Here is a 14,334-nt window from a genome sequence, read left to right as displayed (position 1 = left end):
AGTGGCCACATTAGTAGGGTACAGTGAGGGTAAAGGTCCCTAGGAAACAAAGTGGTTTGTCTGGGTGTGTGAATATTTTCCATGTGGTTGTTTGTTTTTGTGTGTATGTGTGTGTGTGTGTGTGTGTGTGTGTGTGTGTGTGTGTGTGTGTGTGTGTGTGTGTGTGTGTGTGTGTGTGTGTGTGTGTGTGTGTGTGTGTGTGTGTGTGTGTGTGTGTGTGTGTGTGTGTGTGTGTGTGTGTGTGTGTGTGTGTGCGTGCGTGCGTGCGTGCGTGCGTGCGTGCGTGCGTGCGTGCGTGCGTGCGTGCGTGCGTGGGTGCGTGTGTGAGTATGTGTGTGTGCGTGCATGTGTGTAGCATGAGTATTTGGGGGTCTGGGCCTAAGGGATGGGATATACTGTAATTATTGGCTCAGTGGAAATGGAGGGATAGGCACTAAGCAGGGTAATCTTACCAAGTGGCCTTGCATGCCTAGACAATACATCAGAATGAGTCTTCCTGCCCTCCTGACCACACACTTAAATGAAAGACAGGCAGTTCCCCTAAAACAGAAACTCTGTGTTTGATTCTCAGTTCGTTTTCTGTAATTGAATGGAATGTAACTTTAGACATTTTTGTCCAATCACTGTCATGTTTTTGAAACGCTCACGCAAAAATTGATGCATGTCTCCAAGGTCCTTTGACGAACTTTCAACCATGTCTGTGACGAGTCGACTAACATTTTAAAATACCATCCCTAGTTCAGTTTGTACAGTACAGACAAACAGACAGATAATGTATCTCCAGGTAGAAAATAAAATCAACCATTCAAGCATGGACATCTCAGAGTAGTGTACACATGGTATGTTACACACCATTGGTTTCCTGATCAAAGTGAGAGAGAGGAGATGTGTGTAAATCTCAAGTGTGGCAGGAAGACAAGTCAGGATAGTGTGTGTGTGTGTGTGTGTGTGTGTGTGTGTGTGTGTGTGTGTGTGTGTGTGTGTGTGTGTGTGTGTGTGTGTGTGTGTGTGTGTGTGTGTGTGTGTGTGTGTGTGTGTGTGTGTGTGTGTGTGTGTGTGTGTGTGTGTGTGTGTGTGTGTGTGTGTGTGTGTGTGTGACGCAGGGCCTGACAAAACAGTCCCACCAATAACCCATCACAACCCTTTGTCTACAACGTGACGAATGGAAACTTACTGTCAGCCATGATGGATGGCGTTGTCACTCATGGTCTGGTGTGGGGAAGGGAAGAAGGTTGTTCCACTCTGGTGGGAACTCAGAGAGGGATGGTTGGGAGGTCTGCTCTCACAAGCTCTTTGCTGACACAACGTCTCCTCCACACACACACAACAACACACACACCATCCCACCTCAAATGAGCAAGAAGGGGACATTTCTAAAGACATAAACAAATCTGACATCTTGTTGATTGAGAATATCATATCCTGAAACAAATGAGGTTCATGTCTATCTCCCAGACAGGTTGAGATACATGGACATTCCTGCTCTGTTTTACTTCCATGTGTTTTATTCCCATGTAACCCCATGTTCCCCTGTTCTCTCTGCAGCATATCAACAATGACCACATCCATGGGGAGAAGAAGGAATTTGTGTGTCGCTGGGATGAGTGCTCTCGGGAACAGAAGCCCTTCAAGGCTCAGTACATGCTGGTGGTCCACATGAGGAGACACACTGGAGAGAAGCCACACAAATGCACAGTAAGAACTCCCAACATGCACCTGGGCATGTACACATTCTCCCAAGAAGCCCAGAGCCTTCTATTATAGGTCACAGATAAGCCACTCACATAACTATCACACATATTTATAAGTCCTACCTCTGGTTATGATTCTGCTTTGTGCCCTATAATAACTATAGACCAAAGCCCTAAAATGGTTCTTTAGCATTCCACTCAAAGCCTGTTTCTCACCAGCAGAAATCCATCCACTCCACATAGAATAGTCTTCTGGGCCTTTACTAAGGGCCTCATCTGTTGCACTGATTCACTCATGATAACATTTTTGTGTGTAGTTTCTTCAGCTTCAAAGCTCAATAATGAGGGCTTGTGAGTCCATTAAAAGAGAACTTCTGAGAAGAGAAGACTTCACAAGGCTGATTGACATGAGAGGAGGATGTTAGTTATTAAAGTGTAAAGAGGACTAGGGGGCCATTGGTCCTTATTAAGATCTACTCTACTGTATAGTTTAGTTACTAAATCCCACATGCATCTCATTCACCCCAGCTCTCTCCCTCTCTACCAAGTCTTGTGTTTTTGAAGGGAGGATCTCAGGTCTTTTATGTCCACATTTGAGCTAATCTAGTTTGATCCCATCTCACACTCTCTGTCAATTACCCACAGTGCTCAGCACAGCACACTCTGAAGGAATACCAAATCATACCACATAACAATGCATATCATACCAAAGCTAAACACAGAACAGCTCAGCTGCTTTGTTTCAACAAAGTGTTCCATGATGTCTGGCGCTTTGCTTAAATACTTCTAATAGTCATTTTTCTCAAAGAGCAAATACTTTTTGTGGTATATGTCAGTCTCTTTTAATAGTCCTTTTCTCAAAGAGCAAATTATTTTGTGTGATAGATGTCAGAGTCTCTGAGGCTATTGCTAACGCTGACCTTTGTCTGTCTCTCTCTCTTCTCTCTATCCCTCCCTCTTTCCATCAATCCTTTTTTCCTTCCATGCCTCCCTCCCTCCTCTCTCTCTCTAGTTTGAAGGGTGCTGTAAGGCCTACTCTCGCCTGGAGAACCTGAAGACCCATCTGAGGTCCCACACAGGGGAGAAGCCTTATGTCTGTGAACACGAGGGTTGCAACAAAGCCTTCTCCAATGCCTCAGACAGAGCGAAGCACCAGAACAGAACTCACTCCAATGAGGTAAGGCTCCTATAAACACCCAACCATAGACAATCAACTAAGAGACATACTGTGAGTTACATCTATGTATTTACCCACTGCCACTATTTAAATGAACTAATGCACATTTAAGTTAATTGTGTTTACACTATTCAAGGATTTCTATGTCCAATATTTAGTCAACTTATTCTCTGTTTGTTTTATTTGTGTTTTACATAATGTACACTACCGGTCAAAAGTTTTAGAACACCTACTCATTCAAGGGTTTTTCTTTATTTTTTACTATTTTCTACATTGTAGAATAATAGTGAAGACATCAAAACTATGACATAACACATATGGAATCATGTAGTAACCAAAAAAGTGTTAAACAAATCAAAATATATTTTATATTTGAGTTTCTTCAAATATCCACCCCTTTGCCTTGATGACAGCTTTGCACACTCTTGGCATTCTCTCAACCAGCTTCATGAGGTAGTCACCTGGAATGCATTTCAATTAACAAGTGTGCCTTGTTAAAAGTTAATTTGTGGAATTTATTTAATGTGTTTGAGCCAATCAGTTGTGTTGTGACAAGGTAGGGGGGGTATACAGAAGATAGCACTATTTGGTAAAAGACCAAGTCCATATTATGGCAAGAACAGCTCAAATAAGCAAAGAGAAACGACAGTCCATCATTACTTTAAGACATGAAGGTCAGTCAATACGGAAAAGTTCAAGAACTTTGAAAGTTTCTTCAAGTGCAGTCGCAAAAACCATCAAGCGCTATTATGAAACTGGCTCTCATAAGGACCGCCACAGGAATGGAAGACCCAGTTACCTCTGCTGCAGAGGATAAGTTCATTACCAGCCTCAGAAATTGCAGCCCAAATAAATGCTTCACAGAGTTCAAGTCACAGACACATCTCAACATCAACTGTTCAGAGGGGACTGTGTGAATCAGGCCTTCATGGTCGAATTGCTGCAAAGAATCCATTACTAAAGGACACCAATAAGAAGAAGAGACTTGCTTGGGCCAAGAAACACGAGCAATGGACATTAGACCGGTCCAAATTGGAGATTTTTGGTTACAACCGCTGTGTCTTTGTGAGACGTGGTGTGGGTGAACGGATGGTCTCCGCATGTGTATTTCCCACCGCAAAGCATGGAGGAGGAGGTGTTATTGTGTGGGGGTGCTTTGTGGGTGACACTGTCTGTGATTTATTTAGAATTCAAGGCACACTTAACCAGCATGGCTACCACAGCATTCTGCAGCGACACCCCATCCCATCTGGTTTGCGCTTAGTGGGACTATCATTTGTTTTTCAATTGGACAATGACCCAACACACCTCCAGGCTGTGTAAGGGCTATTTGACCAAGAAGGAGATTGATGGAGCGCTACATCAGATGACCTGGCCTTCACAATCCCCAACCTCAACCAAATTGAGATGGTTTGGGATGAGTCGGACCGCAGAGTGAAGGAAAAGTAGCCAACAAGTGCTCAGCATATGTGGGAACTCCTTCAAGACTGTTGGAAAAGCATTCCAGGTGAAGCTGGTTGAGAGAATGCCAAGAGTGTGCAAAGCTGTCATCAAGGCAAAGGGTGGCTATTTGAAGAATCTCAAATACAGTGGGGAAAATAAGTATTTAGTCAGCCACCAATTGTGCAAGTTCTCCCACTTAAAAAGATGAGAGAGGCCTGTAATTTTCATCATAGGTACACGTCAACTATGACAGACAAATTGAGAAAAAATGAAACCAAAATAGAACTTTTGGTAAAAACTCAACTCGTCGTGTTTGGAGGACAAAGAATGCTGAGTTGCATCCAAATAACACCATACCTACTGTGAAGCATGGGGGTGGAAACATCATGCTTTGGGGCTGTTTTTCTGCAAAGGGACCAGGACAACTGATCCGTGTAAAGGAAAGAATGAATGGGGCCATGTATCGTGAGATTTTGAGTAAAAATCTCCTTCCATCAGCAAGAGCATTGAAGATGAAACGTGGCTGGGTCTTTCAGCATGACAATGATCCCAAACACACCGCCCGGGCAACGAAGGAGTGGCTTCGTAAGAAGCATTTCAAGGTCCTGGAGTGGCCTAGCCAGTCTCCAGATCTCAACCCCATAGACAATCTTTGGAGGGAGTTGAAAGTCCGTGTTGCCCAGCGACAGCCCCAAAACATCACTGCTCTAGAGGAGATCTGCATGGAGGAATGGGCCAAAATACCAGCAACAGTGTGTGAAAACCTTGTGAAGACTTACAGAAAACGTTTGACCTGTGTCATTGCCAACAAAGGGTATATAACAAAGTATTGAGAAACTTTTGTTATTGACCAAATACTTATTTTCCACCATAATTTGCAAATAAATTCATTAAAAATCCTACAATGTGATTTTCTGGAATTTTTTTCCTCATTTTGTCTGTCATAGTTGACGTGTACCTATGATGAAAATTACAGGCCTCTCTCATCTTTTTAAGTGGGAGAACTTGCACAATTGGTGGCTGACTAAATACTTTTTTCCCCCACTGTATAAAATATATTTTGATTTGTTTAACACTTTTTTGGTTACTATATGATTCCATATGTGTTATTTCATAGTTTTGAGGTCTTCACTATTATTCTACAATGTAAAAATAAATTCTAGAAAATAGCAAAAATAAAGAAAAACCCTTGAATGAGTAGGTGTTCTAAAACTTTTGACCGGTAGTGTATTTTCAGAAGACAATGGATTAAAACAGTAATCAACTTAAACATCAGATAATAAGATATTATGTAAAATTATTTTTCCCAGAAACCCTACATCTGTAAAATCCCTGGGTGCACTAAGCGCTACACAGACCCCAGCTCTCTCAGGAAGCATGTGAAGACGGTCCACGGACCTGAGGCCCACGTCACGAAGAAACAACGTGGCGATGTGCCCCCCAGGGGTCCTCCTAAGGGGAATGGAGAGAACGAGGCAAACGCCAAACAGAGTGGTAGAGTGATGGATGGAAAGATGGAGGCCAACAGCACCATTAGAGGAGTGGAGGACTGCTTGCAGGTCAAGTCTATCAAGACTGAGAACTCGATGGTAAGACTGGGTGTGACATTTTATTGTGTCATAACCACTGCTTTTAACAAAGCATTGACTTTGACTATTGTCAAAATCCTATCAACTACAACTACTTAAAACTATCAATGTTATCTTAACAGTATCATTCATACATGTTCTATGTTATTTGAGTCTTGTGACGCAAATGCAAGCATTTCACCATTTATCCCATCACCTTTCACATTAACTTAACTGTGATGGATAATTTAACTGCTGCTGGTCTATCCTCTTCCTAACCTAACTCACCACTCTGGTCACTGCTTGAATGTGCTTCTCTTTCCTTAACACTTTCCCTATTGGACAGGCTTCACTGAGGTGAGCACCACCACTGTTTCTATTCCTTTCAATGCTTTTTAACTCTGCATGTCAATTCTGCGTCAACCGTCAATACATTTGAAATTCACTACTCTGTTCCTCCATGTATGAAATAACAGAGGATTACCACCAAGCACTTTCCAAGAGCTTCTTGTTTTAAAAGTGTATACAAGCTACAGTTGGATGTTGTGATGTACTGTGAAATCTACCCATTTAGTTATAAATACACTAGATGACCGACAGTGGGGGGGGGGGCTGTTTTGAAGCCACCATGACTCCATCTTGGCACTCCCACAACGTTGTAAGAAATATTTTGGAAGCTATAGAAATTGATTTATTAATGTCAACAACAAAAACATTGCCACGTTTATTATATTGCAGACACCTTAATGCTTACTTTTAAATTATGTTATGTGAGCCAAACATACAAATAAAAATGTATAAAAACATTTTCCTTAAAGTATAATTTTTTGAAAGTGCTAATGTTACTGCCCCCACTACAACAAAACAATACTTAAATACATGTAATTTTGTCCTTAAAACATTTAATTGAAATACTGTAGAATTCCATTCATTCCTATGGAGGACTGCTCTCCTGGGGAGTGCCAATATGGCCGACAGGTGGCTTCAAACCCTCTCATTGGCCAATACATAGCATCAGCAATCCAGGGTTTATATACTTCAATCACCCCTTTGTACAGTGGGGAAAAAAAGTATTTAGTCAGCCACCAATTGTGCAAGTTCTCCCACTTAAAAAGATGAGAGAGGCCTGTAATTTTCATCATAGGTACACGTCAACTATGACAGACAAAATGAGAAAAAAAATTCCAGAAAATCACATTGTAGGATTTTTTATGAATTTATTGGCATATGATGGTGGAAAATAAGTATTTGGTCAATAACAAAAGTTTCTCAATACTTTGTTATATACCCTTTGTTGGCAATGACACAGGTCAAACGTTTTCTGTAAGTCTTCACAAGGTTTTCACACACTGTTGCTGGTATTTTGGCCCATTCCTCCATGCAGATCTCCTCTAGAGCAGTGATGTTTTGGGGCTGTCGCTGGGCAACACAGACTTTCAACTCCCTCCAAAGATTTTCTATGGGGTTGAGATCTGGAGACTGGCTAGGCCACTCCAGGACCTTGAAATGCTTCTTACGAAGCCACTCCTTCGTTGCCCGGGCGGTGTGTTTGGGATCATTGTCATGCTGAAAGACCCAGCCACGTTTCATCTTCAATGCCCTTGCTGATGGAAGGAGGATTTCACTCAAAATCTCACGATACATGGCCCCATTCATTCTTTCCTTTACACAGATTAGTCGTCCTGGTCCCTTTGCAGAAAAACAGCCCCAAAGCATGATGTTTCCACCCCCATGCTTCACAGTAGGTATGGTGTTCTTTGGATGCAACTCAGCATTCTTTGTCCTCCAAACATGACGAGTTGAGTTTTTACCAAAAAGTTCTATTTTGGTTTCATCTGACCGTATGACATTCTCCCAATCCTCTTCTGGATCATCCAAATGCACTTCAGACGGGCCTGGACATGTACTGGCTTAAGCAGGGGGACACGTCTTGCACTGCAGGATTTGAGTCCCTGGCGGCGTAGTGTGTTACTGATGGTATGCTTTGTTACTTTGGTCCCAGCTCTCTGCAGGTCATTCACTAGGTCCCCCCGTGTGGTTCTGGGATTTTTGCTCACCATTCTTGTGATCATTTTGACCCCACGGGGTGAGATCTTGCGTGGAGCCCCAGATCGAGGGAGATTATCAGTGGTCTTGTATGTCTTCCATTTCCTAATAATTGCTCCCACAGTTGATTTCTTCAAACCAAGCTGCTTACCTATTGCAGATGCAGTCTTCCCAGCCTGGTGCAGGTCTACAATTTTGTTTCTGGTGTCCTTTGACAGCTCTTTGGTCTTGGCCATAGTGGAGTTTGGAGTGTGACTGTTTGAGGTTGTGGACAGGTGTCTTTTATACTGATAACAAGTTCAAACAGGTGCCATTAATACAGGTAACGAGTGGAGGACAGAGGAGCCTCTTAAAGAAGAAGTTACAGGTCTGTGAGAGCCAGAAATCTTGCTTGTTTGTAGGTGACCAAATACTTATTTTCCACCATAATTTGCAAATAAATTCATTAAAAATCCTACAATGGGATTTTCTGGAATTTTTTTTCTCAATTTGTCTGTCATAGTTGACGTGTACCTATGATGAAAATTACAGGCCTCTCTCATCTTTTTAAGTGGGAGAACTTGCACAATTGGTGGCCGACTAAATACTTTTTTTCCCCACTGTACACACACACACACACACACACCCCCACACACACACACACTTTATTCAGTTATATTCCTCTGTGGCCTAGAGATCTGACAGTATTGTCTGTCAGGCCATGATAAAAGTAATTATCAAATTAATATTCAAACAACGGGACTGTTCAGCATGTGCGCCGAACAAATAGTGCCAGCGATCAAGCTGTGATCAAGACTCTTTCTAGTTCAGTCTGTGTCAGAATGAACCACTATCAACACTTGACTATGATGAGACACACAGTATCCCCCCGTCCCTCCACTAATAGACACGTTTCCTTTGTAAATGAATCCAACAATTCTATGATAAATAAGATTAAGAAACTATAGCTAGGCTACATAATTCATTTAATTTGTGGTTTTGCAAAGAGTTTACATAATTTATTAATCAGAATTTTGCAACTGTATTCCAGTATTTCAAATTTTAACTTTAAGCATCTTTTTTATAACAACAATGCCCTGTCTGACAGTGATACCTGTTTCACACTATCATGCCAATCCGAACCAAACCTACCCAGTAATGTGAAAAGCCCTTAATAGGCTTGATCCGGTGTCTAACCTGAACCACCTATCCTGTCCCCCTCTCCAGATGTATCAATCCAGCCCTGGCGGTCACTCGTCATGTAGCAGTGAGCCGTCGCCACTTGGCAGTGCCCACAACAATGACAGTGGAGTAGAGATGGCCCTGCACAGTGGGGGCAGCTTTGGGGACCTTAGTGCATTGGACGATCCTCCCATGGTGGACTCCTCCACCCTCTCCCCCCGCAACTCAGTGGGGGTGGGGCTTGGGCTTCATAAAGGGAGAGGAGTCACCATTAAGCTGGAGAATATCAAGAAGGAGAGGCTGAAGAATGTGAGGGACTCTTGTCCCTGGGCCAACTCTGGTCCTCAGGCACCTCAGGTCCGAAACACCAACACCAAGCTGCCTCCCATTCCTGCTGTTGGTAAGTGTGAAGTTCTATACTGTAACAATATAGTTTTTGATAACAACTGTTTTTAAGAACCTGCAGTAATGCTGAAGGATTAGTACATCCATAATAGGAAAGATTGAGTTGAGAGGAATATGTGAAGAAGCCTTAGAAACCTAGAAAGGGGTTTTGCCTTATATGTTATAATGTGGTTCGTTTTGTTGGTTCCTCAGGTTCCCTTCTGGAGAACTCCAATTTGATCGCTCCACCCGGGCCCTACCCTGGTCAGCGACTTGGTGACCTGTCGTCATGCGAGGTGACCATGCTGAACCAGCTAAACGAACAGGGCCGCCGGGACAGCAACACCAGCACTACCAGCTCAGCCTACATCAGCCGGCGTTCCTCTGGCATCTCACCCTGCTACTCCAGCCGCCGCTCCTCCGAAGCCTCGCAGTTCAGCAACCGCCACAACAACATCAGCTCAGCCGACTCCTACGACCCCATCTCCACAGACCTGTCCCGGAGATCCAGCGAGGCCAGCCAGTGTGGAGGTGGTGGTGGAAACCTACCTAGTTTGCTCAGCCTCACCCCGGCCCAGCACTACCGTCTCAAGGCCAAGTACGCTGCCGCAATCGGGGGCGCTCCACCTACACCTCTGCCCAACATGGAGCGCATGAGCCTCAGGACCAGGATGGCCCTGTACGGGGACCACTCCCAGGAAAGGGAAAGCTCCTCCCACTCTCAACTGTTCCACCCCCCTACCGGAGCAGTTCCCAGACGCTGCAGCGACATCGGTTACGGTAACCATAGCATGATGCCCCACGAGGTCCCTGGGAACCTACCCCGGCGAGCCAGCGATCCTGTCCGCAGACCTACCCTAGACCCACTGTCCCTGCCACGAGTCCAGCGCTACAACAGCATGAATAGTATGAACCCCAACAGTATGATGCCTCCTCCCTCTGCCGACCGCCGGGGCCTGGCCATGCAGAGCTACACGCGGTCCGACGGAAGCCTGCACCACCACCCCTTTGCCCCACGGCCCCCCAGCATCTCAGAGAACGTGGTGATGGAGACCATGGCTGTGGATGGGCTGGACCATGCAGGGGATGAAGACATGGTGCTGCCTGATGACGTCGTACAGTACATCAGGTCTCAGAACACTGGCCCTGGCCAATCAGCAGGCCCCGCCGACTACGCCAACAGCCAATTACAAGGCGGCTTCCAGGTCCAGGGGAATATGACCTCCTGCCAACAGCAGTTCTATGGGCAGAGGAGGATGGCCATGGTGGATGCCAACATGCCCCTGTCTGGGTCAGGCCAGGCTCCCCTACCCCCCTACCAGATGAGCCCCGGGTCTGGCTCCCAGCAGCAGCAGTACCCAGCCTCTCACAGTATGAACAACAAGAACAACATGCCAGTCCAGTGGAACGAGGTCAGCTCAGGGACTGTGGATGCTACAGCCACCTCCAGACTCACCAAGCAGAACCTCCTCAGAAACAACAACCTGGCCATGGTCCAGCAGAGACAGAACTTTGGGCATTTCCAGGGTAGTATGGGTAGTAACAGTAACCAGCAGGTGATTCCCATGAACCAGAATATGGCTCTACAAGGCTACACCCAGAGAAGCAACTCTCAGAGGATCAACTCTGTCCAACAGCAACAGAGGCAGCCATGCAGCATAAACTATACTGAGCAGATGAGTCCACAGCAAGGATACGGTCAAGAGGTCATCCCTGTCCCTAACTCTGGATCTGGGAATGGCAGCCTACGACCCAACTTGAATGGCATGGCACTGCCCAATGGCAGGGTGATGGCTACACACAACAATCCTGATACGCAGATCTACAGGTCAAGGACTCCGGTTGAAAGCTATGCCCCCCACTTGATTCAGGTTGACCAGCAGAACTACAGTATTCCATCTCAGCAGCAAGATGTCAATACTGGGAACAGAGCTGGGATGCAGCCCAGGCCTCCCATGGAGCCCAAGTCTATGAGCAGTAGACAACACTCAGGGTCCAGAAGTATGATGCAGCAGAACCGTTTCCCTCAGTTTGACTTCAATCACAACACCTCTGAGGCCAGTCCAAAGAGGCCGGGTGGCACCACAGCACATACCGGCAGACATAACAGAGACTCAAACTCCAACGCTTCAATGTTTTATGACGGCCAGATCCACATGTTTGAACCCAATAACAACCACAACGTGAGCTTCAACTCCCCCATGTCCCCCTTCATGGGCCAGACTCCGGGAGGCACCACTGTTACCATGGCGTCTCCAGGGGTCAACCAGGTCACCAGCACCGTAGACTCGTCCGGCTCCTCTGGATCGACCTCTGGCATGGAGCATGCCCAGATTGACTTTGACGCCATGTTGGATGATGGAGACCACTCCAGCCTGATGTCAGGGACCCTCAGCCCCGGACTCCTCACCAGCCTGTCCCAGAATTCCTCCAGGCTTACAACCCCCCGTAACTCTGTGACCCTGGCCTCTGTGCCAGCAGGGATCGGTAATATGGCTATCGGAGACATGAGCTCCATGTTGACCACCCTGGCTGAGGAGAGCAAGTTCCTCAACATGATGAGCTAAGGCCTTGGCTGTGTCACAATAATCTCTCCTTTCTCCCCAACTGTGCACTTGTTCACTTCCCTTCATGGAGTTGAAAGAAAATGATTGGTGTATGGAAACTCCCTCTAGCCCATGCCTACACCAATCCAATGCTTTTAATTTTGTGAGGAGTAGTGAAAGAGTGCACACTTCGGAAGGAAGGAGATATTATTGGGATGCCCCCTTGTGTATTCAGACCATTTCAAAGAAAAATGTACTATAAAAGCACTGATTATATGTAACAATACCTTATGGAAATGGTACTCTTCAGGAGCATGTTGATCTCCGCTGGCCTGTATAGAGACTTTGCTTATCCAGTAATATGTAATATTTGCTCAAGTACATTTTAAGTAGTGTTTGTGTTGATAAAGTAAGTATAGTAAAGACATAAGGAACATTTTAAAGGCATAAGGAGCATTATCACTGTTTTGAAAAGCCATACTTTGTATCTACGAATAAGAATAGACCAGGGTATAAAAATACATCAGCAAATAAGTGTCCATTGCTCAGTATTTGTTGATGTTTGTTACTCTTTACAAAGCAGTGCACTGAAAGCAGTTCACAAAGTGCCTTGCTAAATAGATAAAGTTTGAATAACATGTGAACTCATGAAACGTACATACATGTAACGATGTTGCCAGGTAAAAAGGCATATGGAAATATTCAAATAATTTTCTCATTACGACCTTTGATCATGTTTATAGATATACTGTATGGTACGTGCTTTAAATTATGTTAAAGAGACTTGAGTATTGCAAGCTAAGTATAATATGATGCAACTATAGAACATTGTGATGCTACATTGTTAACATCAATCCATGTATAGAGGAGCTTGCAGTGGAACAAGATCCCATGCAAAGCTAGAGACGGTTTTCGTGGACCCAGATTAAGCCTAATGAAGGACTAAAAACCATGCTGAGTGGAGATTCTCGATTGAAAGTGATTTTTAGTCCAGGACAAGGCTTAATCTATATACGGGAATCCAGCCATAGTGTACAGGAGATGGCCACTTTCAGTCATACTGTATAAAATATCTTCCAAGTGCCCTCCAGAAGCTGTACAGTAACCCTCTAAGGACCCTCCTCCTTGTGAGACTGACTGTATGATTGAAAAGGACAGAGATCTGCCTCAGTGTAAGTCAGTCTGTGGAGAGACACGCCAACCTGGACTCAGGGGTAGACGTAGCATAGTAAACGTAAGTCCGGGACACTCCTATTAGTAGGATATGTTATGTTTCGTATGGTATGTATTAATTTGTGGATGCCCATCATCCATTTCGTATGATATGTTACGAATTGCAATTTGTACAATATTTAACGATTTTGCAATTCGTTCAATATGTTACAAATTTGCAAAACGTATGATATGTTATGAATTCCAATTTGTTTGGGCTATCGTTAGCTAGGTGGCTAACGTTAGCTGGGTGGCTAACGTTAGCTAGACTAGGGGTTAAGGTTAGGGTTAAGGTTAGCAGTTGGGTTAAAGGATTAAGGTTAGGGGAAGGGTTAGCTAACATGCTAAGTAGTTGCAAAGTATCTAAAAAGTGGTAGGTAGTTGAAAAGCTTCTAATTAGCTCAAATGCTAAAGGTGTCCGTGATGAGATTCGAACACTCAACCTTTGGGTTGCTAAGCGTTTGCGTTATACGCCTACCCATCCACCCTATCCAACCACCCTACTTTAATTTTTGCCTTTAAAAACCTTCTCTCTTATGTAACCATACCAAATTAAACATATCATCCTAATTTCAGTGTACCTGATTTACATTTACTATGTTACGTCTAGTCTATGAGACCAGGCTGCACACACAGACCCTGTGCCTGTCTAGGATGTATCAGATCTCTAAAGGAATATGCTAGTACTCCATGTGTTCTCTGTGGACATGATTACACACTAATTTGTGGATTCATTACCCCTACCTACTCCCTGAGCTAGACATGGACTATATGGGGAATCAAAGAAGGAACGTTTTACTTTGATTACGAATCATATCAAGGACAATGATACACCACAACCTCCTCAGTTTTTATTTTAGTTTGCTTGCTGGAATTAAAGTAGCCTTACCGTATGTACAGGTATGCTGCCCATCCATTTTACTATGCTCAGTGTGAGTGTGTGTGTGTGTTGTATATAGCTTTTGTACATTTCAAATACAGTATCTCCGTTTTTTCTGTTTTAACCAAAGTCCTGTGTTGTGTCTCCTTTGAAATCACATGATCTCGTCCCTCTGGGACACATGTAAGCAAAGTGTCGTTATTCAAATTCACCCTAATGAATTCTA

General features: G+C 44.3%; 1 protein-coding gene across 1 annotated transcript in view; it reads left to right on the top strand.

Annotated features, from left to right (window-relative positions):
- gli2a (GLI family zinc finger 2a) overlaps nucleotides 1–13,351 on the top strand; it is a 104,314-nt gene extending 90,963 nt beyond the window's left edge. Inside the window, exons 10-14 of the mRNA XM_041844724.2 lie at nucleotides 1,546–1,695; nucleotides 2,704–2,868; nucleotides 5,622–5,900; nucleotides 9,132–9,486; nucleotides 9,684–13,351. Coding sequence (XP_041700658.1) covers nucleotides 1,546–1,695; nucleotides 2,704–2,868; nucleotides 5,622–5,900; nucleotides 9,132–9,486; nucleotides 9,684–12,037 — 3,303 coding nt within the window. The 3' untranslated portion in view covers nucleotides 12,038–13,351. The remainder of the gene's footprint in view (nucleotides 1–1,545; nucleotides 1,696–2,703; nucleotides 2,869–5,621; nucleotides 5,901–9,131; nucleotides 9,487–9,683) is intronic.
- Nucleotides 13,352–14,334: the final 983 nt, after the last annotated feature.

The sequence above is a fragment of the Coregonus clupeaformis genome, chromosome 23 (genome assembly GCF_020615455.1).
Source record: "Coregonus clupeaformis isolate EN_2021a chromosome 23, ASM2061545v1, whole genome shotgun sequence".
In the NCBI taxonomy this organism is placed as follows: Eukaryota; Metazoa; Chordata; class Actinopteri; order Salmoniformes; family Salmonidae; genus Coregonus; species Coregonus clupeaformis.
This window is presented reverse-complemented; position numbering and strand designations above follow the sequence as displayed.